General features: G+C 49.9%; 1 protein-coding gene across 1 annotated transcript in view; it reads left to right on the top strand.

The window, feature by feature from the left end:
* The window catches only part of HIP1 (huntingtin interacting protein 1), a 181,850-nt gene that overhangs the window by 97,886 nt on the left and 57,235 nt on the right, over nucleotides 1–26,729 (top strand). Inside the window, exons 3-16 of the mRNA XM_029945726.1 lie at nucleotides 1,073–1,215; nucleotides 1,473–1,529; nucleotides 8,910–8,990; nucleotides 12,612–12,688; nucleotides 13,152–13,213; nucleotides 17,169–17,309; nucleotides 19,286–19,343; nucleotides 22,942–23,017; nucleotides 23,126–23,266; nucleotides 23,611–23,708; nucleotides 24,067–24,139; nucleotides 24,777–24,960; nucleotides 25,728–25,816; nucleotides 26,195–26,311. Of these exons, the coding sequence (XP_029801586.1) occupies nucleotides 1,073–1,215; nucleotides 1,473–1,529; nucleotides 8,910–8,990; nucleotides 12,612–12,688; nucleotides 13,152–13,213; nucleotides 17,169–17,309; nucleotides 19,286–19,343; nucleotides 22,942–23,017; nucleotides 23,126–23,266; nucleotides 23,611–23,708; nucleotides 24,067–24,139; nucleotides 24,777–24,960; nucleotides 25,728–25,816; nucleotides 26,195–26,311 (1,397 nt within the window). The remainder of the gene's footprint in view (nucleotides 1–1,072; nucleotides 1,216–1,472; nucleotides 1,530–8,909; nucleotides 8,991–12,611; nucleotides 12,689–13,151; nucleotides 13,214–17,168; nucleotides 17,310–19,285; nucleotides 19,344–22,941; nucleotides 23,018–23,125; nucleotides 23,267–23,610; nucleotides 23,709–24,066; nucleotides 24,140–24,776; nucleotides 24,961–25,727; nucleotides 25,817–26,194; nucleotides 26,312–26,729) is intronic.

Genomic DNA, 26,729 nt, shown 5'->3' with positions numbered 1-26,729 from the left:
CCAGGCAGATTTGCAGAAGGGGTGGGGTGTAAACGTCATTTTAGTTTGGGGGGAAAGGCTTCCAGTTATGGAGTGACTAAGTCATGGGGACGGAAGGTGCAGCATCAGGAATAGAGTCCCTCGTGTTGTAACAGTGTCATATGGTGAGAGATCGCAGCTTCGTGAAGGTGTCGAATCACCGTGTCGGACACCTGAAGCGAATGTACCTTGTGTGCCAACTGTACTTCAGGAAAAAACAAATCGCAGAAAAGAACAGAGTACTTAAATGGAGAGGAGTCCGGTGCGACCAGGGCCCATGGTGAAGAGCTGAAGCGTGCCCTCGCTTCTGCATCCTGGATGAGAAAGGACTTTGGGACCCTGTTATGGGCTACTAATGTGAGCTGTCATCATTCCCCCAGAGGCCCCAGCACACCCTCAGCACACCCAGAGGAAGGGCAGAGTTTGTCTCTCCCAGCAAAGCCCTCATTCCAACCAAAGCATCTTCCTGCTAAAGGCAAACAGGACCATTGCAGACCCAGAACACGCTTGTGCAAATTGGCACATGACACCCCTCCCAATCACACGGCCATCTCTGGGGAAATTGTGCAAGAAAGTGGATTTTACGGGGCGCCTGGAAGGCTCAGTAGGTTGAGCATCTGACTCTTGGTTTTGGCTCAGGTCATGATCTCACAGTTTTGTGAGTTCAAGCCCCCCATTGGGCTGCTTGCGCTGGCAGCCTTGAGTCTACTTGGGGTTCTCTCTCCCTCTCTCTCTCTCCACTCCTCCCCTGCTCGCACTATCTCTGTCTCTCTCAAAATAAATAAATAAATAAATAAACAAACAAACAAACTAAAAGATGGGGGAATTTTATTAGAACAAGACCCTTTCTTGGCATCTGCCAGAAAACACCCAGGAAAAATATGCAGATCTGCGTCCCAGCTGTGCGTGGTGCCCCCCACCTCCTGACCCCCTGGTAGTGACACTGTGCCCTGGACAGTTGCACCACCCTCCACAGTGGCCTGTTGCAGGCCTCACCCCTGGGATTGGCTCCTGAGGCAGGCCCGTCCCTTTATTTTCCATGACCCTCCCTCACCATGCATCCTGGGCACCCACCATGAGAAAGGGGCACAGACCTTCTGGTCCGTTGTCAACCGGCTGCCCCTCTCCAGCAATGCTGTCCTCTGCTGGAAGTTTTGCCACGTGTTTCACAAACTCCTCCGAGACGGACACCCGAACGTGAGTTCCTGGGGCCCCAGGGGTGGCTGAGGACCCCGGGGCCCACGTGGGGAAAGTGGGATCACCTGGGACACAGGGGGGCACTGTCCACTCCCACACTGAAGGTGGCAGCTGCCCCCTTCTCCTGGCCTTTTGGTTTCTGGCTAGAGGGGGCTTGACTGTCCGGTCAGCCTCCCTGCCCACCCCAGCCCCATCTTCTACCATCCTCTGCCCCCTTGCCTTCTCTTCTCTCATCAGCTGATCTTGTCCATCTCCAGGTCCTGAAGGACTCTCTGAGATACAAAAATGAACTGAGTGACATGAGCAGGATGTGGGTGAGTTTGGAGATGCAGCTGGGGGCCACCTACACCTTCTTACCCTTCCCCCAGAAGCCACAGAACAAGGACTATCGAATGGAATGAATTCATCTCTTTCAGCTTGCTTAGGATTTCTCTTATGAGCATCACAGAGGGGTCAAGGATGGCCCTCAAACAGCACCATCATACCCATAGACTTGGCCCGGGGGCCCTGGTGGCTGTAGGAAAGTTCTAGGGCCTGAGAGTTTGTCTTACCAATGGAAACTCACGTCAGAATGCGCTCCAGGCATTGGGATCCCTCAGCAGTGACTGCCTCAGTTCCCATGTCTTTCCTTCTGATGGTCCCATGCAGGTCACAGTACGTCGAGAACTAGCATTCCCAATTCTTAATGCCAGGGCCTTTTCTTTCCTGTCTAGGGATTCTCAGCCCCTAGGATGAGGGAGGAGGTAGGCAGTGATATCAGCATCAATTGAAAAAGAAGGTTTTTACACACACACCAGAATCTCTCTAGATTCTGTTGTCCAGAGAGTATGTGTGTGGACAGGGTGTAGTCTACATTTTGAAGCCTCTCCTGGTTCATGCTGATATGTCTCATTGCCCCCACTCGTTGAGAACTCTAGCTCTTTCCTTCAAATTTTTACCTGTGTCTGTCTGCACTCACAGAACGGTAGCAATTGTGTCATCCAGTCCCCCCGTTGCTGGTGAGAATACAGGCCCAGAGAGGGAAGCAGATTTTCCTACGTGACAGGCTAGGCAGTCTGAATAAAGTGTTGCGGGCACCTGGGTGGCTCAGTGGGTGAGGTGTTCACCTCTTGATTTCAGATCAAGTCATGATCTCACAGTTTGTGAGTTCAAGCCCTTCGTCAGGTACTGTGCTGAACGTGCAGAGCCTGCTTGGGATTCTCCCTCTTCCTCTCTCTGCCTTCTCCTACTTGTGCGCATGTGCTTGTTCTTTCTCTCTTGCTTGCTCACTCACTCTTTCTTTCAAAATAAATAATAAACTTAAAAAAAAGAGAGTTCTCCCCAGATTCCCAAGTGTATATTGGAGAGCTTTCTATTATTATATTTCTAAACACAGAACCCATGAGTCATTTTTATTAGAATTGGCTGGTGTGCCTTTTTCCATCCTTTTAAAACTTTTGACTTTTTTATGTTCTGTCTTTGAAAAGTCTCTTAAAATTGCATTTCATTGGATTTTTGGTGTTGCTCCTCTTCAAGATGGAAGTCTTTGTCTTTTAACTGTACGTTTGCTCCATTTACATTTGTTATAATGCACGATAGTTTTAGATTTGTATCTTCCATCCTAGTTTGTGCTTTTTATTTGCCCCTTCTGTTCTTTTTCTCTCTTTCTTCATTTCTTGTCTTCTTTGGATTGATTGGGTACTTTTTTCTCATTCCATTTTCCCCTCATTACTAGTTAGGAGACTTTTTTTTTTTAACTCTCCTTGTATTTTTTTTTTTTTGGTAGATGTACCAAATACCAATAATTACAAAATACACATTTAATTTATCAAGAGCTAAAATTCCTGTCTTTATCTGTTACCTATTAACACAAAGACCTGAGAATATTTTCCCTCCACGCCCTCCCTCTAAGCTTCTAGGTTATTGTCATATATTTTAATTTTGGTTTTGTTTTTCTTTTTAGACTCTATATTGTATTTTAATTTTTTTATTCTGTGCTCTTTCTTCCTTTAAATCTCAGTTAAATCTAACTTTAAATCCTTAAATCTAACATCCAGGATCACTTTTTTTCCTGCCTGAATTATTTCCTTTAGAACTTCCTCTAGTGAGAATCTCATGGTAGCAGATAACCAATTTCACTTGTTTGGGAATGTCCTTATTTCACCCTCCTACATGGAAGATACTTTGTCTGGGTTTAGGATTCTGGAGTGACAGTTATTTTTCCTTAGCACATGGACAATATTATTCGAGATACCCTTCCACTGACTTCTGACTTACATCGTTTTCAGGAAGTTGGCTGTCAGACTCATTGTCCCTTCTTTGAAGCAAATCTGCCTTTCCCCCGGCCATTTTTAAGATCTAACCATGTATAGGTGCAAATTTATTTTGGATTCTTTAGACTTCTTAAACCTCTGGATTAGTATCTTTTATCAGTTATAAAATATTGTCTTTGTCTCTTCAACTTTGCTCTGTTCTGTCTTTTCCTCTGAGACTTTGGTTGTATCTGTCTTTCTCACTCTATGCCCCCCAGTGTCTGTTTTTGTAAGGAAGCTCTACACCCTATGTGGGCCTTAAACTCATGACTCCAAGATCAACAGTCGCATGCTCTACCAACAAGGCCAGCCAGGCGCCCACCACCACCACTGTCTTTAAACCTGTGTTTCATGGTTTTCTACCTGCTTATCTCTTTACTGCATCCTGGATGATTTCAGTAGATCTAGCTTTCATTTTATTTGTCCCCTTTTCAGCTGGGTCTAATCTGTTAAATCTCTTTATATATAATTATAATTTTAGTCTAGCTTTCCTTTCTTGGAGTTCTTCTTTTTCCCCCAAATCTGCTTGTCATTTTTTATGATTTCTGTGCCCTGCATGTATTTTGAAACAGCCTCTTACTTATTTAGACAAATTAAACAGTGATTTCCTATATCACTTCTTATATTTCCATTGTCTAGAGCCCTTTGAGATCTGTTTCTGCCATCCATTGTTTTTAATGAATGTTGTTCACGCCATGGAGTTTCTTTTGTGCTCAGTTATTTTTTTACTGTGAGCTGCTCGTTTTCCTGGGAATCTTATTTGTGAGAATATTTTGAAGTCTGTAATGAAGGCAGGTTCCTCCAGAGAGAAGGGGCATTCACTTCCATTGAGATCACTCTAAATTAAATTCTCAGCTTAAGATTTTGTGAATGCCAGGAAGATCCCCTTGAGCTCCTTTGGGTCCACTTCCAGGAGTTGTTTTTTCCTCCCTCTGATTATAGCAGTGGTTTGAGGTCCTCAGGGAGGACTCTTTTGGTGCAAGAGTGCTGGGATCTGTGTTATGTCCAGTTCACCCGCAGTTCTCCTACACCAGGAAGGCAGCCTTTGGCTCTTCCACCAGACTCCTCAACTTCAGCGGCGTTAAGTTCACCACCTGGCCCCTGAGGCCCAGAAAACCAAGATTAGTTCACCTGGTGAGGCAAAACCCCCATCCCCGCCAACTCCATCACCCTAGTATTCCATATTTTCTCCTAGTAGCTGTATGGACCCAGTCCCTGGACTGAGGATTTCTTACCCTCTCATTCATTCATTAATGCCTTCAAAATATTTTAAATATTTTCTCTGATATTTTAGTAGTTTTCATTGGGAAAGTCAGCCCAACGTAGCCTGACTTATTATCCAAACGAATTCCTTTAGGCCTTTCCTCCTGTATAGTTTTCTCTTCCATTTGACTGAGAGTTTCTGGATATTAGAAACCTTTTTACTCTTTTTTTTTTTATTATGACCTTATTTTCTTTTAAAGCAAGTTTTATTAGGTTTACAGCAAAATTGAGGAGAAAGTATGGAGATTTCCCTATACTCCTACCCCCAAAGACATGTCGCATCCCCTGTTATCAACATCTCCTACCAGCGTGGTACATTTGTTACAGGTGATGAACCTTCACTGATACATCACAATCGCCCAAAGTCCATAGTCTACGTTATTGTTCACTTGCAGTGTCGCGGTGTTGTCTGTTCTGTGGCTTCGGATGGATGTATTATGACACGCATCCCTCATGGTGGTATCATGCAGAATAATTTCACTGACTTAAAAATCCTCTGTGCTCCCCCTGCTTAACCCTCCCCCTCCCCCTGCAGCCCCTGGCAACTACTGACTCCATACTTTTGCCTTTTCCAGAATGTCCTGTATTTGGAATCCTTTGGTATATAGCCTTTTCAGACTGGCTTCTCTCTCTTAGTAACATGCAGTTAAGGTTCCTCCCTGTCTTTTCATAGCTCAATAGCTCATTTCATTTTTAGTGCTCATTGTCTGAGTGGGCCACAGTTTATCCATTTGCCAACTAAGGGGCGACTTGGTTACTTCCAAGTCCTGGTAGTTGTATATAAAGCTGTTCTAAACATCCATGTGCAGGTTTTGTTGGACTAAGTTTTCAACCCCTTCAGGTAAAACCCAAGGAGCGCCATTGCTGCACAAGAGTCTTTACTTTTATAAGAAACACCACACCATCTTCAAAAGGGGCCGTACCATTCTGTGTTCCCACCAGCAATGAACTAGAGCTCCTCTTGCTCCGTGTCCCCTCACTGGAACTTGGTGTTATCAGTGATCTGGGCTTTGGCCATTCTTGTCAGTTGTACTCGTGTCTCAGTGCTGTTTTAATTTGCATTTCCTGGTGACACACAATGCGGAACATCTATTCTTATATTTATTTGCTCCCTTCTTTGTGGTGAGGTGTTGGTTAAGGTCTTCGGTGATTTTTCTGAGCAGGTTGTTTGTCTTTTTATTGTTGAGTTTTTCTTTTAATTTCTTTTAATGTTTATTTATTTTTGAGAGAGAGATGGAGCACAAGCCGGGGAGGGGCAGAGAGAGCAGGAGACAGAATCCAAAGCAGGCTCCAGGCTCTGGGCCGTCAACAGAGAGCCCAGTGCGGGGCTTGAACTCAAACTCTGAGATCATGACATCAGCTGAAGTCAGATGCTTAACCCACTGAACCACCCAGGCGCCCCAATTTTTATTGTTGAGTTTTAAGAGAACTTTGTATATTCTGGATAATAGTCCTTTATCAGCTGTGTCCCAGTCAGTCTGTGGGTTCTCATTCTCTTAACAGTGATTTTTTGCAAACTTCTTAAATTTTAATGAAGTCTAGCTTTTCAGATATTTTTTTCATGGATCATGATGTTGGTGTTCTAGCTAAAAAGTCATTGCTGGGGCGCCTGGATGACTCGGTTGGTTAAGTGTCTGACTCTTGGTTTTGCCTCCTATCCTGATCTCACAGTTTGTGACTTTGAGTCCCCCCACCCCCCTGTCGGGCTCTGCACTGATGGTGTGGGACCAGCTTAAGATTCTCTCTTTCCCTTTCTCTTTGCCCCTCCCCTGCTCATTTACTCTCTCAAAATAAATAAATAAATGTAAAAAAATAAAATACAATATAAAAGTCTTTGCCATACCCAAGGTCATCTATGTTACCTCCTAGGGTTTTTTATACTTTTCCATTTTACATTGAGGTCTATAATCCGTTCATCTTTTGTTTTTTGGTCCTGGTGCGTTTTTGTGGGAAGTACAGTTGTCTTCAATGATGAGTATAGTTTCGCTTTGTCTTTCTGCTACTTTCTAATTTTTCCATAATGAACAAGTATGATGTACAAGTCATAAAATATGATTCTTCATAGAAAATGAATACATTAGGAAATACCATCATCTCTGGCATCAGTATTTTTAACCTCCTCTGATGAACCACATCCCTTTGGTGCTCTTTGAGGCATGTTTCCGTGGGGTTCCTCCACCTTACAGGATATAGATGCACCCAGAAGAAATGTAGAAGCCAAACCTCATGTGAGAACTACAACTATTCAGCTCCAGGGTCCTTTGTGCCTGGGTGGCTCAGTTGGTTAAGCTTCCAACTTTGGCTCAGGTCATGATCTCACAGTTTGTAAGTTAGGGCCCCACATCGGCTTCTCTGGTGTCAGCACAGAGCCCACTTAGGATCCTCTGTCTCCCTCTTTCTCTGCCCCTCCCCTACTCTCTCTCTCAAAATAAAATAGAACATTAAAAAAGAGAGTTCTTTGCGCTGCCATGTCCCTCCTCCTTTGGGTATAACTGGCAGTTCCGGTCGTCACTCCGCTAATTCCAGTTTCTTCCCAGACCCCCAGGTCGTGACTGCACGGGCACGCTTATTCCTCCCCAGCTGGGATCCATCCCATTTCAATCCCCCCTCCCGTGTAGAATGTTCTAGCCGCTCTTAGTCTGCTGGAGTCCATCTGGAGGAGGTGTTTCCTCTCCTGCAGTTAGAGAGACAGAAGGAAGAAGATGGCTTATGGCCAGACTGTGATTAAGGGTGGGAGACTTAAAATTCTTAAATCTGAAGCTTGTCTAGAATTCATGCAAAGGAAGTTCTCATGTTTGTACACAAGATCATACTGTAAGAACGTTCATTGAAATAGAGCTTATAATCGAAAAACGGGCCTACAACTAAAATGTACACCACTAGGGAGTTCATTCGATAAATTACATTACACATGGGTAGTATCACTAAAAATTATGGTACAGAAGAAAATGTGGAAGATAGAAAAAAAGAAGTAAATTAAGTTAAAAAATGGATTCCATCTTTTTATTTTATTTTATTTTATTTTATTTTATTATATAATTTGAGAGAGAGAGAGAGAGAGAGAGAGAGAGAATCCCAAGCAGGCTCCATGCTCAGTGCCAAGACTGATGCAGGGCTTGGTCCCATGACCCTGGGATCATGACTTGAGCCAAAATCAAGAATCTGGTTGCTCAACCAACTGAGCCACCAGGTGCCCCCCTACCCCCGATTTTTTATTTTAAAATAAGGGTAGGACTCAGAAGATTTTTAGGGCAGTGAAACTGTTGTGTATGATACTGTAATAGCGGGTACAGGACATACATGTGTCAAAACATGGAACGTACCACACCAATGTAATGTAAACATCATTTTGGATGATAATGATGAGTCAGTATAGGTTCATCCATTGGAATAAATGTCGCCCTCTTGTGTGGATGTGAACCGCGGGGGAGGCTGTGTATGCGTGGGAATGGGTATATACGAGAGCCCTGTACTTTCAGCCTGATTTTGCGGGAACCTAAAAAAACAATAAGGTTTATTTAGGGGCACCTGGCTGGCTCAGAAGGTGGAGTGTGTGACTCTTGATCTTGAGGCCATGAGTTCAAGCCCTGTGTTGTGTGTAGAGATTACTTAAATACATAAAACTTAAAAAAAAAGTGTTTAGGGGCGCCTGGGTGGCTCAGTCCATTATGCATCCGACTTTGGCTTAGGTCATGATCTCCCCGTGTATGAGTTCAAGCCCTGCGTCAGGCTCTGTGCTTACAGCTCAGAGCCTGGAGCCTGCTTTGGATTCTGTCTCTCTCTCTATCCACCTCACCCCTCACACTCTGTCTCTGTCTCTCTCTCAAAAGTAAACATTAAAAAAAATTTAAAAATAAAGAATATCCATTTTAAAAAATAGGTCTATTTAAATTGAAAAAAAATTATATCAAATAACACTTTGTGCCCCAGAATGTTAGCCATGATTATATCTGGTGTCTAGATGAAGGTGATGTGTATGTATCTTTATTTGTCGGTACTTTCCAAATTTTCCACAACTGTTTTTTTTCAGGATCGGGAAAAGAAAAATCTATGTGTTGTTTAGAGAAGAAGTCCTGACGATCAGTCTCTCACCCAAGCGTTGTGAGTGGTGACCCCTGCTTTCTTTTCTTTTCCGGAAAGGGCCACCTGAGCGAGGGCTATGGCCGGCTGTGCAGCACCTACCTCAGACTGCTAAGAACAAAGATGGAATATCACACCAAAGTGAGTCTGCAGACAATTCTGCCGCCACCCCCCCCACAGCCCCGCCCCCACAGTCCCTCCCCCATGACCCCCTGGCACCTCTGTGGGCCCAACTATCAGGTCTTTCGGGAATAAGGCAGCCCGGGGCCCCCCAGGGAGTGTTTGTACCACATCCAGTGAGAGGAAGAGACTTTTCAGGGCAGCTCCCATCAGGACAGGACACAGGACTGGGAGTCTGGCCCACATCTTCCGCCCCGTCTGGAGAGGAACCCTGTGCCCCAGGTTGCCGTAGGACAGTGTTTCAGAAAGTGCTGCCTTGACTGTTACTACAAACAATCCCTTCCTTTCATATAGAGAGTTTCCACACAGAACCTTCTTTTCGTCCACGTGTGGCCTTAGACAGTATCTCTTATCTGCCCGATGGAGGTAAAACTGTTGTGCTTGGTACCAAGTGGCACATAGGATGCGTAGAAAGGGTCTGCTGGTCAGGAATGTGCTGATCAGTCAGAGGGAGGGGGCTTCTGTACCTGCAGCACCCTGTAACAGTCCCAAGCGGTCCCGTGAGCTTGTGACAGGAGCCAGAGACGTTCTGAAATGACACGGGGCTATGGTGTGGACGGGGAAGGAAGTGGGGGCCAGGACTGACCTTGGAGGGTGACTGTGGGTGGAGCAGAGGTCGGGAGGAAGGATGTGGCAGCAGGGAGGAAAGTGGCCTCGGATAGGGAGCTGGCGTTGGACATGGAGAATGGAAAATTAATAAGGTGCAACATGGTTTAGTGTCTTTTACCTCCATGGCCTCTTACATACTTGGGGGGTGGCTCTGATTTACAGAAACCTCCCTAGTGTGCTGGCTTTTCCTTTAATCCTCATTGCGACCCTAGAAAGGAGGCATTCTTATACCCTTAGAAAATAAAACTGGGAGTGCACTTGAGAGTCTTGCCTTGTCAAGTGGCTTCTCCGTGGTGAGGTGGAATTTGAACCCACGCTGTAGGACATGAAATCCATGCTGCTCAGTGGCCACCCTTCCCTCCACTTGTGTACTGCCGGCCGCCAGCCTCAGGCCAGAACTGGGTTAGGTTCTGAAGAGAGGAAGGTGAATAGACTTTGGCCCTGCCTCCGGGAGTCCTATTTGCTTGGGAGACAAGACAACCAAGTCCAGGGAGGACCAGAACCCAGAGATGCACAGAGTGGTACAAGAGCTTGTAATGGGGCGTCATGACCAGACTCTGGCCACCAGGTAGGCTTCCCAGAGGCGGAACACCGGAGTTCGCCCCCAGCTCCGTGGCTGAAACACCAGAGGCCCTTCATTATGTCTCACACCTTCTGTTGGTGAGGAGTTCCGGAAGGGTGTGGCTGGGCCGTTGTGGCTGCGGGTCCCCCATATGGTCACAGTCCAATGCTGGCTGGAGCTGGGACAGTGAGAAGCTGGCCTGGCGTCTCCCTCTTCATGAAGTTTTCACGCTAGTCGGGGCTTCCTTGCAGCCTGGTCAGTTTCCCCAGAGAACAACATAGAAGCACATGGTATCTATACAAGCAGCCTCGAAGTCATCCCTTTCACTGTCCTCTAGTGGCTGAGGCAGTCCCAGAGGTCCCTAGATTCTAGGGGATAGGACAGGGGCCACACCAGCCAAGGTAGAATGTCAGCGTCATATTGGAAAGGCAGCATGTTGTACCGGATGTGCTGAGGTACCCATTGTTGGAATTACAGTCTGTCAGTCTGCCCTCTGGCCCCATTGTTCATTCCCCTCCCCCTATCCCTCCCAAGGAATACACTCATGTCCCCCCCAGACCCCCAGATCCTTGTCTGCCACATTGCAGATAGAGAGAAGGGGCCATTGAAGAAGGGCAGGACGGGCATTCCACACAGAGGGTCAGCTGCAGACAGAAGGGCTTGAGAACCCAGAACAGTTTGGGGTTCATGAGGAACGAGCTGCAGATCCACATTAATGTGAGGAACAGGTGCGGGGGGGCGGGGCAGCTAGGTGAGACCATCCCCCTTGGAGTGGATGATGGTCAGAGCCTGATCAGGATGGTGGTCCCTGGGACAGGCAAGAGTGGTGGGGATTCTCTGAAGACTAGCAGGAGGGGTGGGGGGTGGGCAACACCTCGGGAGATATGGGTCCCCTGGGAAGGACCTGGGCAATGGGAAGGTGTGCAGGATCGCAGGGAGACAGAGTGAGGCCACGGGCGCTCTGGACTAAGGGTTTCAAGAGGACAGGACAGGAGTGCTCATCTCCTTGTGTCCTATGTTCTGCCCAGCATCTAGCCCAGAACAGGTACTCAATCACAACTCCTTGGATGAGTGACAGAATGAACCAGAACCTAGATCAGATCGAATAGCACACAAGAAGGGCTGATCCTGCATCAGGAAAGAAGCTGGCCCTTCCTCTTTTGAAGTTAGAGGAACAGAGGGTCAACTGGTACATTCGGAACAGAGAAGGGAGTGAGAAGAAGGATGCACAGGGAGTTCCAGTGATGTCAGGAGGAAGGCACGTGCAGAGGGTGATGGCGCGGGCACCGGATTTGAGAACGGAAGGACAGTTTGAGAGCTGGACAGTCATTGATGGATCGGGGAGCCCATTGGGGCCAGGACCAAGGACTGTGAGGGGGCTCTGAGGCTGGAGAACATGATTAAAGGGTGACTCCAGCTCTGAGTCCTTCTCCAGGGATGTTGGCAGCTTCCTCGGCACAAAGATCCAGGCTCACCAGGTTTTGACAGCAGATTGATGGAAGGCAGGCACCAAGAAAGGCAGGGGACACGGGGACCAGGTCTTTGTAATGTCCAGACTAAGTGAGGAAAGTAGATACAGCCAGAAGGGGGCACTCAAGGAACCAGCCTGCTCAGAGAAGGAGGTGTAGGGGTGCTGAGCATGGGGGTAGCAGGGGACAGCCAGGGCGAAGGGCCACTGTATAGCCAGCAGATGCCACAGTGGAGGAATCTGTCTTCAGAGCTTAAAGTATCCTCTGTGGAACTCAGACCCCCTTGATGGAGCCGCCACCCATCTGTCTGTACCCGTCTACACCTTTCCCTTTGCCACACCAGGGAAGAGATAATGATATGGATATTTGACAAGATTGCTGATATGTGATCATTTCTCCTGACTTTGGGGATGCATGATGTAATGTTTTCCTACCTTCAAATTTATTTTACTCATTATGTTTCACTAAAGCTACAATTGCCCCCCTAAACCCTCAACGGCAGCTTCAGAAAGTGGCGGAGGGATGGAGGGAAGCATGGGTAGGATTCAGAATATACTGGGGGTGCGCGAATGCTGAACTGTGTGCGCCTCGTGGGTGGTTGAGGGCCGATCACTGTCACACTGAGTCTCACTGCAGCACCAGAGAGCATCTTTAGAAGAGGGTCCCTGGACCCAAAATGTTAGGATGGAGCCCTGTCCTGCCTCCCAGGGTAGGATGGAGCCTTCACCTCTGATGATGGGTAGTGGATGTCCTTTGCTATGAGCTGGTCAGGGCGTCTCTATGTACTTAAGGTTGTGTGCACTGACGATTCCCAGGAAGGGTATTGGTGTTACACAAACAGAATCGAGCCTGCTGTTGCCCGAACTCAGTGTAGACGGCTTGCATGGTGCTAGCTTAGTTGAGTGCCCTGTCCTGACCTCATTCCTCTGCCTGTCTTTCCAGAATCCCAGGTTCCCAGGCAACCTTCAGATGAGTGACCGGCAGCTGGACGAGGCTGGAGAGAGTGATGTTAACAACTTGTGAGTGGCCGTCCTCATGTGGTGGACCCACCGGGGAAGGAGGCTCTTGTCCATGTTGCCACTTCTGGCTAGGGTCACACAGGGCCCGACGGCAGGGACAGTGGCTGGAGTGGGGCCACTTAGTGCTGGTACCTCATCCAGCACCCTTCCAAGCTGTCCAGAGTTCACTTCTAGTGTCCCCCTCTGCCCTCCCAACCCAGCCTGGTACCTGCCCTTCCCTTCTACCACTGTCACTGTGCAATTCACCCTTTTTGATCTTCAAATGACCTTAAGATCCATGTAGGTGGTACTAGGAATTGGCGCTAGTGTGTGTTTGTGCACACGCATGCAGTCGTATGCTCATGTATGCAGGCATGCACGTGTGCACTGAGGACAGAGACAGCAACACAGAGCATGGGGAGGGGGCAGGTGAAGCCCTGGCCTTGGGCTGTGGAGTATAAGCTCTCTCTCCTCTTGGGTCCAGTTTCCAGTTAACAGTGGAGATGTTTGACTACCTGGAGTGTGAACTTAACCTCTTCCAAACTGGTGAGTCTCTCCCTCCCGTCTGGCCCAGGCCCTTGTGAGAGTTGCCTGATTCCAAACTTTGTTCCTGGCTTGGCCCAGCCGTCCCAGCCCCCCTCTCCTTATGGGTTGTACAGCACAAGCCAGGAAATGGGGATACCCATACCCTATCTCTGCTCTCTCTGTCCCTAGTGCAGGGAGGGGCTGGAGGTCTTAGGTATTTTTCAGAGTTGGTGATTTCATTTTGAGCAGAATGATCATGCTCCCTACCCTGCCAGCCTCCCTCTAGAAACCCAGGCCTCCAAGAGCCCAAAGATAGGTTTGGCCTCTTTGACAGCCACCAAACTGTGGCCCCAGCACTGGCTGGTCCTTCGCTACTCAGCTCGGCCAGCCCTCGGGACCGATTTTTGCTCTGGAGGAGGAGCTGCCATGTGCCGTTTGGTCGGCAGCCGGGGTTGACCAGCTGGTCGAGTTGAGTTGTTGGCCAAGTCCATGTGCAAAACCCACAGAGCCCCTTTCCTTGAGCAAGGGGAGTTGGCAACACTTCTGGGCTCCCTTCGCTGAGAGTTCCGGTGCCTCCCGGCTGTCAGCCGCTCACACTTCCCTGACAAGAAATGAGGAAGGAAGCAATCCATTCCCTTCACTTTGGCCTTCCCCACACCCCCCAGCATGCCTCCCCCTTCTTTCCCGGGAAACAAAAGAGTCTGTTTTCTAAGATTCACCATGGACCACGACAAGTGTCCGGCTCCGTGAAAGAGTGGATTCCAAACTGCAGGTATTCATGTGAAAGCTCGGCGACCTTCTGTGTTTGGACATGTGGGGCCCACTCCGGGGGCTCTGATTCTCTCAGGAAAAAACACTCTCTTGCCCTGAATTGCGACTTCCTTCCGCATGTTCACGTGTACAGGAGTTACAACTGGCCTATTACCAGCCAGCGCTGTTCCAGAGCCACAAACTCCTTCCTACTTTGGCCAGTCAGTTCAGGGCAGGATATGGTGAGAACAGCACCACACACAGTTGGAAACCGTGGTTTATACAAGTAAGACGCTTGGCCTGCTAGCATCCTGCTCATACAAAAGTCAGTAGAGGAGTAAAACTAAGAGTCCCCGCCCTAAAGTGTTCCCAGCCACGTAGGAGGAATGGTGCGGATGCATCTTTTTTTAATGCATCCAAAAGGTTCGCACAAAGAGATACAAACTACCGAACGCTGTCGTGGCTGACTTCCGGTTATTAGTGTCAGGCAGGAAAGGCCTATGTGGATAATTTAGAATTTGTCAACATTTAGCTTTGGAATGTGCATAATCTGAATGCAGGTAGGAGTGATACTGCAGGGATTGTCATCCTTGGGGCAGTCCTGTCCAGACCTGCCACTGGGCTGACCCGTGGCCTCTGCCGGGTCTCCTCGGAGCCCACCTGCCATTGCTGCAGGGGTTACAGGAGAACAAGTCAGCTGTTTGAGCCTCTGCGGGGGTTGCTTCCAGCCCTCACAGACTGTTGGGTAAGAGAGAGCAGAGCTGTGATAACACCGAGCAGGACTTGAGGCTGGGAAACAAGTGTGCGGTGCTGGCCAGTGCCCCATGCCAGGTGGCCAGCTCAGTCCCTGTCTTAGTCCCACATCCCATGGTAACCTGGCTATTGTTGCATGCTTCGGTCACTTGTATTACTACCACCGGATGCCGAGGACCACCCCTCCTCAGAACCGGGAGCCAGGACCCACTCCTCTTTGAATCACTTCCCTTTTGTTCTAGTTCAGTGGTGGGGATAGATAGCAGATGCTCAACAAAATTCAAGGATGCTTGCTTCAGATAAACAGCGGTGAGGAAGGGGGAGGGGAACAGAGCTGATAAAACGATGCCAGGATGCAGAGCAATGCGGTGGGATTATCTGGAGTGAATCAGCCACTTTGCGTTTTCTAGAGGGGAGCACAGATCTTGGCCCAGATCCCTCCATGGGTGAATGCTGGTGGCTTTCTTGCCCCTGAGCGACACTGATTTGGAATCAAGAGCCCTCTACCGCTCGTCTCTTCCATTCCCCATGCCATCCCCAGTTTCCTAGGGCGTGCCATAGACACCAAGGGAACGGGTACTGGAAGAAGTCTCTCCAGCTTCTGAGCCCTAGTCTGTGACCCTGCAGGGGTGCCCAGCAGAAAGGTGCCCCTGCCTTTCATCTGTGGGAAACACAGGCCAGTTACAGTTAACATGTATCTCCGGCGCTTGCAGTGGTTCTCAATGTGTGGCCCCTGGACCAGCAGCAGCAGCAGCTCCTGAGAACTTGTTAGAAATGCAAACCCCCCACCCCAGGGTCCCACTCTAGACCTACTGAATCCAAATCTCTGGGGCGGGGGGGCAGCCATCTGTGTTGTTCATCCCTCTGCCCCCAGGTCTGGACTGTCCAATATGGCAGCCACTAGCCACGAGTGCCTATTTAAGTCAACTGTAACTAAGTACCAATAAAAAGTCAGGGCCTCTGTTCCACTTGCCATATTTCAGGCACTCGGCAGCCACATGTGGCTCATGTGGACACTCCTGTCATCACAGAATTCTGTTAGTGCTATAAAGTGATTCTGCTACATGAGAACCACTCAGCTGGGAAATAGTTTTCAACCCTGGCTATGTATTAGAATCACCTAATTCTTTGAAACCTACCAATAGACCAATTAAAACAGAATGGGAGGTGGAGGGGAGGGGGTTGCAGGCAAACATTAGCAGGTTTTTAATTTCCCCCAAGGAATTCTAATCAACCTGAAAGCCAACTCCTTGAATATGTACAAGACCTTTTTGAGGTATGTGCTGCTTGAGCCGTCTGCATTTTACAGAAAAGCATCTAGAGGCACAGAGGGGTTGAGGGACTTGTCCGTGGTCACACTGCTCTAGATGTTACCGGATGCCAAAGGGAACTCCAGGATAGCAGCAGGCAGGCTAGGAGATGGAGCAGTCTATGATTCTTTGCCAGAAGGGAGCCCAAGGAAGCCAGTGGACTTGAGGATGGCCGCCTTGCAGTGACAGCTGCTTTGAATTTGTGTCAAAAAAAAAAAAAAGCCGTCTTTTAATTAGAACTGCTGGGTTGTTTTTTGGTTTTTGTTTTGTTTTCAGCTGCCAGAATAAACCAGTTAACAGGGCTTAGCAGTTAGGGAAGCCAGAGAACATCAGCTCTCCCCAGGGCAGTCCTGCTCACTGGTTGTTTTTTCATTGCTGGCGGTCGTGGAGGCTCCGAAGGCGGTGGGCAGCCACTGCAGTTGGGAATTCGGCCCTGGCCGGTGCGAGGAGAGTCCACGGCCATCAGTCTGGTTACTTGGTTTAAGAACAAGGTGGGAGGGGGATGCCTGGGTGGCTCAGTCAGTTGAGCCTCTGACTCTAGATTTCGGCTCCAGTCCTGACCTCATGGTTTGTGAAATCGAGCTCTGAGGTGGGCTCTGCACTAACAACGTGGACCCTGCTTGGGATTCTCTCTCCCTCTGCGCCTCCCTCGTTCGCATTGTGTCTCTTAAAATAAACAAACTTAATGAAAAAGAACAAGGGGTAGGGGGCAGAGGATAAGGTGGAGGGGTCTCTGGAGCAAGACACTAAGGGGGTGCTTGCTGTCTGGAGCTCGGGAGAGTGGAGGGCAGCGCTTCTGCTGACCTACTCCCCTGGGGACCAACAGCAGCCTTAGATCCTGATGGTTCATCCTCGGCCCTCACAGATTCTCCAGCTGTCCACCCAGGGCTCCTGCACATGTCCCCTTCTGGTGTCCCAGGATGCTGTGGCAAGCCACAAGAAGCCAAAGCTGAATTACTCTTTCCTTTGTGTTCTGATCAATGTTTGATTATTTTCCCTACATGAGGCTAACTTCGAGGGACTCACCCTCCGTTTTCTCCCGATTTCCTATCCCACAGGAGTGTTATAAGGGGTTACTGCACCAGATGACCCAGTGCATGCACAGAGCTGGTCCTTAGCGTGTGTCAGACCCCTACCGTCTGTCTCCCTTTTTTCTCCCCTAGTGTTCAATTCCCTGGACATGTCCCGCTCTGTGTCAGTGACGACAGCTGGGCAGTGCCGCCTCGCCCCGCTCATCCAGGTCATACTGGACTGCAGCCACCTGTATGATTACACCGTCAAGCTCCTCTTCAAACTCCACTCCTGTGAGTACACCCGGCTGGATCGGCTCTGTGTGCTTAGGGCAGGAAGGAGGGTCGCAGCCTGGAGGAGGGTCCCTGGAGAAGTGCAGTCCCCTCAGCGCCCTTTCTGCTGCTGCTCTCAAAGGCCCTAGAGCTCCTGACCCTCTTGAGTGTGGAGACAAGCAGGGTGCAAGCTTTGGTGTGCCCACTCGCCATAGGGTTTCCTAGGAAGGTCCTCTCCCTCCACCTCTGGTTTCTCTGCACCTCAATCAGTACGTGTCTTGTATTCTAGGACCCACAAATGATGCCAGACCCAGCCTAGACCCACAGCAGCAGGAGCACAGTGGTTTCCCGAGTGTTACAAGTAGCATTTTGTGGGAAAATAAAAAATATAAAACAGAGCTGCTCTAGTAAACGGAGGGCCACCCCCTACCCAGCCACAGATCCCTGGGATGCTGTTGCGGGTTGTATTTTGGAAACTACTTATCTTGTAGATGTTCTTATATATTCGCGTGCTTCTCACTTAAAACGACGTGCGTGGGTCCTGCCCCTGCAGGGTCTGCGTTGGTCGGTCTGGTAGGTTAGGGGTCCGCATTAAGCCGTATCCCAGGTGAAACTTACGTGGGTAGTTTCTGGGCCACCCTCAGAGGTGCTCACCATAAAGAATATACATATGCAGAGTGTGTGTATGATGGAGAACCAAGAAGAATCAAGACCTAAGTGGATACTGGCAAGGTGTTATGGCTCTGGAAAAGGGGACAGGACAAATTTTAGAAGGACAGGGCATCGCTCTAGAACTTGGTCACTGACAAAACGCATATCTAGTGACTTAGGACAGGGGGAGCGACATCTAGTCTGGTTAACCCAGGACCATGACGTGGAAGAGAGGTTGGAAATTCGACATTCAAGCATTAGAAAGGCATTGGAGCAGGTGGACTGGATCCCAAGAGAAGAAAGGCAGTTGCCCCACAGAGTTTATGCTTCTCTAAAAATGAATGTCTTATTTTAGAATAGTTTTAGATCTACAGAAAAGTTGTAAAGATAGCCCAGAAAGTGCCCCTATACCCTGAAGCCAGCTTCCTCTGTTGTGAATATCTTACATGAGTATGGTATATTTGTCACACTGAATGGACCAATATTGATACATTACTATCCACTGAAGGCCAGACTTTAGATTTCCCCAGTTTCCACCTAATGTCCCATCCAGGACACCATGTTTCAGTTCGTCTTTGTGTCTCCCCAGGCTCCTCTTGGCTGTGAGAGTGTCTCAGACTTGTGACCTTGACAGTTTAGGGGCGAATCAGTCAGACACTTGTAGAATGTTCCTCAATTTAATCTGTCCGATATTTTTCTCAGGACTGGGGTCAAGGGCTCTTGGGAGAGAGATCACGGAGGCAAAGTGCCATCATCATCCACTGTATATAATCGGCGTTCTGAATTATCATACATGTTGCACGTACTCCCTATTTATACTAAACAAATGTATTGCCTCCTCAAAAATCACTAAAATGTAAATTTAAGGAATAAAGCAAGAAATGAAAGGATCGCTGAGCTGTGATCTGTAGTTGAAGTACAGAGTGATGGAATCTGGGAGCAGAAAGGAGCTCTGAGAGCCCGCTCTGCCGGGGAGGAGGCTGGCACTAAGACGCTGCCACTCATCCAGTGCCGTGCAGTGGCAGGGCTGAGCAAGCACCGGACCCATCCTGAGTGCTGTCTGCAATCTCTGCCTTCTGACAGCCAGCCTCCCAGGCAGGCTTTCCAGGTCCCTTCCGTCCTGCAGCTTGGTCAGGTCAGCCACGGCTGCTTCTTTGGTCAGGGACACAACTTCCAGCCCACTGCACCCAAAATGACTTGCCCTCCAGGAGCAAACAGAAGGACAGATTCAGGGGACAAGCACCCAGCAGGACTGGCCACAAGTCCCAGGGTGGGTGGACCCCTCCCCTTGGAGCCCCGCGATGGCTCACCTGGTCCTCCTGTGGTTCTATTCCAATATCTTCCAGGTCTCCCGGCTGACACCCTGCAAGGCCACCGCGACCGCTTCATGGAGCAGTTCACCAAGTAAGTGGCTTACGGGAGAGAAATGAAGGCAAATCCAAAAAATGCTATAAAATCAATGAATCCTTGCAAGAGCACATGCTTTATAATGATTGAAGAACGAGAGATTCTGCATGGGAAAGTCACTTGGACGGCTGCAAACCTACCACTAGCTGGGGAAGCTATCGGTTCTCTGATAAAACCCCCACACACACACGTAGAAGGCGGTGATTCCGTGCATCCATTCATCACCTGCTGTATGCCTAAGCCTTCATCCTCTGTTTCCTCTTCCTACATTCTCCTACCATGTTCAGTCTTACACCATGTACATGAAAAGCAATGCCCAAATATGTATCTCTAGCCAGGCCTTGACTCTGAATTCCAGTATCACACACCCAATTGTCCGTCTGACTTCCTGCACCAAACTTGGATCTCATACTGAGCTCTAGATTTTCCTCCCAAAGTGTTCTCCCTGGTCTTCTCTATCTCAGTAAATGCTGCCACATCCATTTAGGTCAGGGACCCGGAACTCCCCATTTTCCTCATCCCCACCCCCCCGAGTTCAGTCCACCACCAAGCTCGGCTGATGGCTCTGCAAATATATCCTGGCTCCGATCGTAGCTCCCATCTCTTGGGCTGCCATCACTGTGTGCCAGGATCCTCCAATATGGCGGATGCCCTGAGCGTCCACTGCTGCCCCCGCAGTCCTGTCCCCTCCGAGCAGTTGGAACAATCTCGTAAAGACATCAGTCCCTTGCTCAGAACCTTCCGGTGGCTTCTGATTGCACTGAGAATAAACTCCAAGCTCTTCTCCATGGTCTACAAGGCCCTTCTTGCCACCTCTCGCCTCGTCTCCAGGGCTTGCAGGGTTTCAGCCACACGGGGTCTTCCTATTCCTAGAACGTACTCAGCACATTTCTCTGTCAGGGAGAACATCCGTCTGCTGGGGATGTTTTCCCAGCCTGGCCAGTTCAAAATCCTCTTCCATCACCTCCTCACAAAGGCACCTTTGGCCTTAAATCTTTTGTTTTAAGATTTTATTTTGGGGGTGCCTGGGGGGTTCAGTTGTTTGAGCGTCTGACTTCAGCTCAGGTCATGATCTTACAATTTGTGGGTTCAAGCCCCATGTCGGGCTCTGTGCTGACAGCTCAGAGCCTGGAGCTGCTTCCGATTCTGTGTCTCCCTCTCTCTCTCTGCCCCTCCCTCACTCACGCTCTGTCTCCCTCTGTCTCAAAAATAAATAAACATTTTTTAAAAATGATTTTATTTCATTTTTGAGAGAGAGTGTGTGTGCACACACGAGTTGGGGTGAGGGGCAGGGGGGAGAGAGGGAGAAAGAGAAAGAATCTGAGGCAGGTTCCACACCCAGCAGAGCCCAGTGAGGGGGCTGGATCCCATGGCCATGAGATTATGACCTGAGCTGAAATCAAGAATCTGACTCTTAACGGACTGAGCCACCCAGGCCCCCCTTAAATCTTAGATCTCTTATTTAAATCGGGTCTTCTTCACCTCCCGCTCCTCCAACCCCGCCCCCACCCCTCATAGTCTCCAGGCCAACACCTTATTTGTTTCCTTCATGGTTTTTAGAACCAACCTTATTTCTGCTTGACTACCCATTCTTACGTCCCTAGCCCCTGAAACGTAGCAGCCAATTACCCACAAATACTGGGATAAATTACCAAGCAAGGAAGCCAGGTGTCTTGTCCAGAAGAGGAAGAGCTTGTCTGACCGAGGGGTAAATTATTCTGTGCATTTGGGCAAGAAGATCACTGGGGAGGGGAGAGGTACAACTCAGCGTTCATTACATGTGCCCAAGACGAGGGGAGGGAAGAGCGGGAGAGAGAGAGAACTCGGGCCCAGAAGGGCACTGGGGCTCGGCACGCCGTTTTTGACCCTCTTGTTTTGCCTGTTCATTTCTTCATCCTTGACAGCAGAGGAAAAGGGGCTGCCCAAGCCAGCAGCTTCTCCTGCTGGTTCCGAGCCACAGTCAGAGGACAAGTTCAGGGTTTTGCTCACCTCCCGGTTTCCTTACTCCATTTGAAAAGCCTCATATGTTTATTCTATAATAAATGACTTATTAAATCGTAGGAGACAGGCCCTGGGGCTAATTTCCTGGAATGGTAAATTCCAGTAGCTTATGAAAGCAGTGCAGCCTATTACTGTTGGCTCCAGCCCAGAAAGAAGGGGGATGTGTGGTCAGGTGGTTTTATTTCCTTTCATGTTTTCCTAGCTTTTAAAAACCTCTGCTGTGAACAGCTGCCTCACTTTCTCCTCTGCACAGAACTGGTGGCCCTCAGAGGCCTCGGTGTCCCTGAATTTGGGGAAAGCACCAGTGACATCACAGGGGCAGTCCCAGCCTTGGGGTTGGAAGGCCTAACATGAGACCCCAGAGGTTTTAGCTTATTGGACTGAGCTGAAGGAGATTCTGAGAGAGGTTGCAGAGAGAGGATGCTGAGACCCACAATCCTTTTTCCTCTCAGGAAATCTGTCTGATGCTCTCTGCTTTCTTGGCCTTCCATGTTTCAACTGAAAACAGAGACCTGAAGATGAGAAAAAAATATTTGGTTTCTTCACTCCCATATCCATCCAAGATTAGAACACAATATAAATAGAATGCTTTCCTCCAATGAAGTCATGTTGAGTTAATGCCTCTGTGCGTGGTACTGTGGTACACCTAGCTCAGCAGGGACCAGGCTCTGCCCTCTAGAAGCTTCTAGTCTAATGGGGGAAGTAACACAAAACTCTAAAGCAGAGTGAACTAATTTAAAGGAGATTTACCTTAGTTTATTTTTTCAATGTTTGTTTATTTTTGAGAGAGCGAGAGAGCACGAGCAGGGGGGGGCAGAGAGAGAGGGAGACACAGAATCTGAAGCAGGCTCCAGGCTCTGAGCGGTCAGTCCAGAGCCAGATGCAGGGCTCAAACCCACAAACGGTAAGATCATGACCTGAGCTGAAGTCGGATGCTTACCCAACGGAGCCACCCAGGCACCCCAAGGAGATTTACCTTAGTAATTAAGTTCCCTTCCCTTTTCTTATGGTTAGATGGCTGATTCTCAGAGAGAATAAACTTATTTTCATGTTTTCTAAGCTGAGCATTCCAGGGGCACCTGGGTGGCTCAGTCAGTTGAGCGTCCAACTTCGGCTCAGGTCATGATCTCACAGTTCGTGGGTTCGAGCCCTGCATTGTGCTCTGTGCTAACTGCTAGCTCAGAGCCTGAAGCCTGCTTCGGAGTCTGTCTCTTTTTCTCTCTGTCCCTCCCCTGTTCATGCTTTGTCTCTCAAAAATAAATAAATGTAAAAAAAAATTTTTTTTTAAGCTGAGCATTCCTGGGAAGAATCTGCCAGGAGACAGCATAGATTCTGTGGTGATGCAGGTCTTGTTCTGGGATGATCCATTCTTCCAGAGGATTCTATTGTTTGAATCCCTCTCTCCTGTGAGGACTGGTTACAAATGACCTTTTCCTGTAGCATCATAATTGAACCCTAGTGCCTTGAAAGCCATCTCCTTGACAGCCCGCACCTTGGGGCTGGGCAGGCAGCAGGAGAGCTGGGCAGCCACAGCATCCCTGACCCGGGGCTGGGGAAGGCGCCCAGCACCCATCAGGCCCTTCTCCACCCCCAGGTTGAAAGATCTATTCTACCGCTCCAGCAACCTCCAGTATTTCAAGCGGCTCATTCAGATCCCTCAGCTGCCCGAGGTAAGCATGCCTGGCCCCCGGCCATTGGGGCTGCTGGGTCCAGGGTGCTCGTAGAGACCAGCAGGCCTGGTGGGTGATGCAGTTCGGGGGCGTGTCTTTCCTCTTCAGAACCCACCCAACTTCCTGCGAGCCTCTGCCCTGTCGGAACACATCAGCCCTGTGGTGGTCATCCCGGCCGAGGCCTCTTCCCCAGACAGCGAGCCAGTCTTGGAGAAGGATGACCTCGTGGACATGGATGCCTCACAGCAGGTGGGGACCACCTCACTAGAACCCGAGAGGGGGTGGGGTTGGAGCCCAGCAGGTGGCACACCCCATGGGTGGCCCTTCCAGCTGCCCCATATGCACAGGGGAGAGGACAGGAGAGGCTCTGGCCAAGACCCTTTGGCTATAACCAAGGTGCGCTGCCATCTAACCCAAGTGCTAACCTAGACTGAGCCCCCTCCCCCTGCCCGGGGGTCCCCAGGAGGGACCGCAAATGGATTTGAACCCAGTTAAGAAAGGGTCCTTTTTTACATGTCACTCATCTGACACCCCACCCCCACCAGAAGTCTCTGGATCTCTAACTTTGTTCTCCCTTCTTCTGGTCACCACAGAATTTATTCGACAACAAGTTTGATGACATCTTTGGCAGCTCGTTCAGCAGCGACCCCTTCAATTTCAACAGTCAGAACGGCGTGAACAAGGAGGAGAAGTGAGTCCGAGCTGGGCATGGGCAGGTGGTGCAGAAACTAGGTGGCGCCGGGAGCTGCCTCGCCACAGCTAACGGGGTGGGATGCTTCGTGACACTTGGGCCCCCTGGAGAAATGTCTTGGCCCACAGAGGGAAATCCCAGAGGGAAATCGAATGGGGCGGAAGTAACAGTGGACCCATGAGTGTGAGATTCAGATGTGGTACTACCAAGGGTCTTAGCATATAATTTACAGGATTTCAAAGCACTTTCCCCAAATTAACACCAGCTTTTAACTTCCTCCCCTGATCTCCCAGCTCACATTTAAAAGGAAAGGGATGGAGGCCCGGTGGAAGCAAACTTGTTCTCCTTCTGTTCCCAGGGATCACTTAATTGCTCAACTCTACAGAGACATCAGTGAGCTGAAGGCCCGGCTAGAGAACATGAAGACTGAGGTAGGACTCGGGCTCTGATCCGGTTGTGGGCTTCACCAGGACGTGACATTTTCATACTAACTTCGCCTTGCAGACACACTTGTCGGACCTCATTTTAAAGGGGAGCTCATTAGTAGGAATGCCCAGACCAGATGGACCTGGTCCTCTCCTAGTCTTGGTGGCACCACATTTCCATGCTTCCTATCTCTAGAATGGCATCTAGCACCTATGGTGCTTGGCGAAAAAGACCTGTTCTCTTCCCATGGTGATCGGAAAGTTTGATCTGTAACTCAAGTCGCTGTTTGCAGAGTCCGGGGCAGTGATGAGCCCTGTCCCTCAGGCCCACGGCTGGTCAGAGGCTCTGCTCACTAGGACAAGCACACATTGCCCCCTCTCTCAGGCCAGCTTGCCCACAACAGCCCCCAGGCCACCCTAACAGGATCAGAGCTCTGCTGCTGCCACCCGTGTTTGGCTGGGTGGCTTAGAATGAGCAAGAGGCTCAACCCCCATGAGGCCATGGGAGTGGGCTTGTTAGGCAAACTCGGGTATTTATTGCATCAGTGCTGGAAACCCTGGAGGACCCGGTCGCTCCTCCTGCCCAGCCCAGCCAACCCCAGCGGTGCGGCCGTGGGGCTCAGGGGCTGAGTCCATCCCACAGAGCCAGCGGGCCGTGCTGCAGCTGAAGGGCCGGGTCAGCGAGCTGGAGGCCGAGCTGGCGGAGCAGCAGCACCTGCGGCAGCAGGCGGTCGATGACAGCGAGTTCCTCCGGACGGAGCTGGATGAGCTCAAGAAGAAGCGAGAAGACACGGAAAAGGCCCAGCGGAGCCTGACAGAGATAGAAAGTGAGTCTGTCAGGCTGGGGCTGAGGGTGGGAACCGCAGGGTCAGGCTAGACTCACAGGGAAGGGCGGGGCTGGGCGGCAGAGGCCCAGGACATACATTTGTCCAGAAGAGCTGCCAGGAAGGACCCTCGTGTTGCCAGTCTGGGCGGGGGGGTTGGGGCCCAGCAGGTGTTGAGCCCCACATGCCGGGTTGCTCAGAACGCAGGGCTGGGAACCAGGAGGTGGTGGTGGGGTGTCCAAAGGAGAGACACCCTAGGAAAAACATAAAAACCAAAAAAACACTGATGAAACAAATGCCGTGTGTGAATGCTCAGTCGGCACAAATCAGTGCAGCCACCAGAATCAGGTAGATTCCTTTTTTTTTTTAAATATTTATTTTTGAGAGGGAGAGAGAGTGTACATGCACACACCAGTGGAGGAAGAGCAGAGAGAGGGGGAAACACAGAACCAGAACCAATCTCCAGGCACTGAGCTGTTAACCCAGAGCCTGACGCAGGGCTCGAACCCACGAGCCGTGAGATCGTGACCTGAGCCGAAGTCAGACGCTTAACCAACTGAGCCACCCAGGTGCTCCATGAGGCAGCATTTTTTTTTAAAGACCACTTCCCAGAGGAATTTATTGCAGTGGGATTTCCCTGGGAGAAGAAGGGTCGTACATTTGTGGAAAAAAAAAAAAGGAGGGTGTTCTAGGGACTCTGGCTTGTTGGAAGGAAGGCACGGGGTCCGCCAGCAGGTGTCCACTGCTCACCTCGGCCCCTGACAATACAGGGAGAGCCCAGGCCAATGAACAGCGGTACAGCAAGCTAAAGGAAAAGTACAGCGAGCTGGTGCAGAACCACGCTGACCTGTTGCGGAAGGTAGGAGCCCCCCCCACCGGCCTCTTGCAGCCCGGGCAGTCCCCACACCTCAGGGGAGACAGCCACTCCCGTACTTCCATTAATTCCGAGGGGCTCACCATTATTTCTTGGAACCACGGCTTTTCAGGCTCCCTCACCTCCCACGTCTCGAGCCCCACCTTTGATGCCAGCCCCGAATGGATTGTCCCCCCATCTTTATTATTCTTCTTTTAAATACTTAAGCGTTGAGGAGCTGAAGACAACTTTATTCTGGCTTCTCTTTAGGTAGAAAAGTGATTCCTGCATCCAATGCCTGAATGCTATCACTTGTTCTAGAAGGGAGACGTTGTCCTTGAGCTGTTAAGCCTGCGGTAAGCCCACTGTTCTTTTCCCTTCCAGAATGCAGAGGTGACCAAACAAGTGTCCGTGGCCAGACAAGCCCAGGCCGATTTGGAACGAGAGAAGAAAGAGCTGGAAGACTCTTTCCAGCGCCTAAGTGACCAGGCCCAGCGGAAGGTGAGGGGAAGAAGTGTGTGGGGAACAAGGGAGGGGCCTGCCCAAGTTGGAGGTGGGTCTGGGGCACTAGACAGATGGAAAGACCTTGTCTTCTGCTCCACGAGCCACAGAAGTGGGTTAGAGCCCCATGAGTGCGTACAAGAGGCGGGAGGCAGGGGCATGGTGTCTGATGCACAAGGGATTCAAGGTATGGAGTGACGTACAGGGTCCAGCAGAGTAGGTACATCAGCAAAGGCTTGCCCAGGGTGAGTCAGGGAGGGCTGAGAGAAGTAAAAGCTCTTGGGAGACCTGTGGCTGGGAGAACACCCGTGAGTTGAGGGGCACGGGGGGGGGGGGGGGGGGGGGGGGGGGGGGGGGGGGGGGGGGGGGGGGGGGGGGGGGGGGGGGGGGGGGGGGGGGGGGGGGGGGGGGGGGGGGG

Source organism: Suricata suricatta, chromosome 8, assembly GCF_006229205.1.
Source record: "Suricata suricatta isolate VVHF042 chromosome 8, meerkat_22Aug2017_6uvM2_HiC, whole genome shotgun sequence".
Taxonomy (NCBI): Eukaryota; Metazoa; Chordata; class Mammalia; order Carnivora; family Herpestidae; genus Suricata; species Suricata suricatta.
Note: the sequence above shows the minus strand (reverse complement) of the source record. Positions and strands in the feature narration are given on the sequence as shown.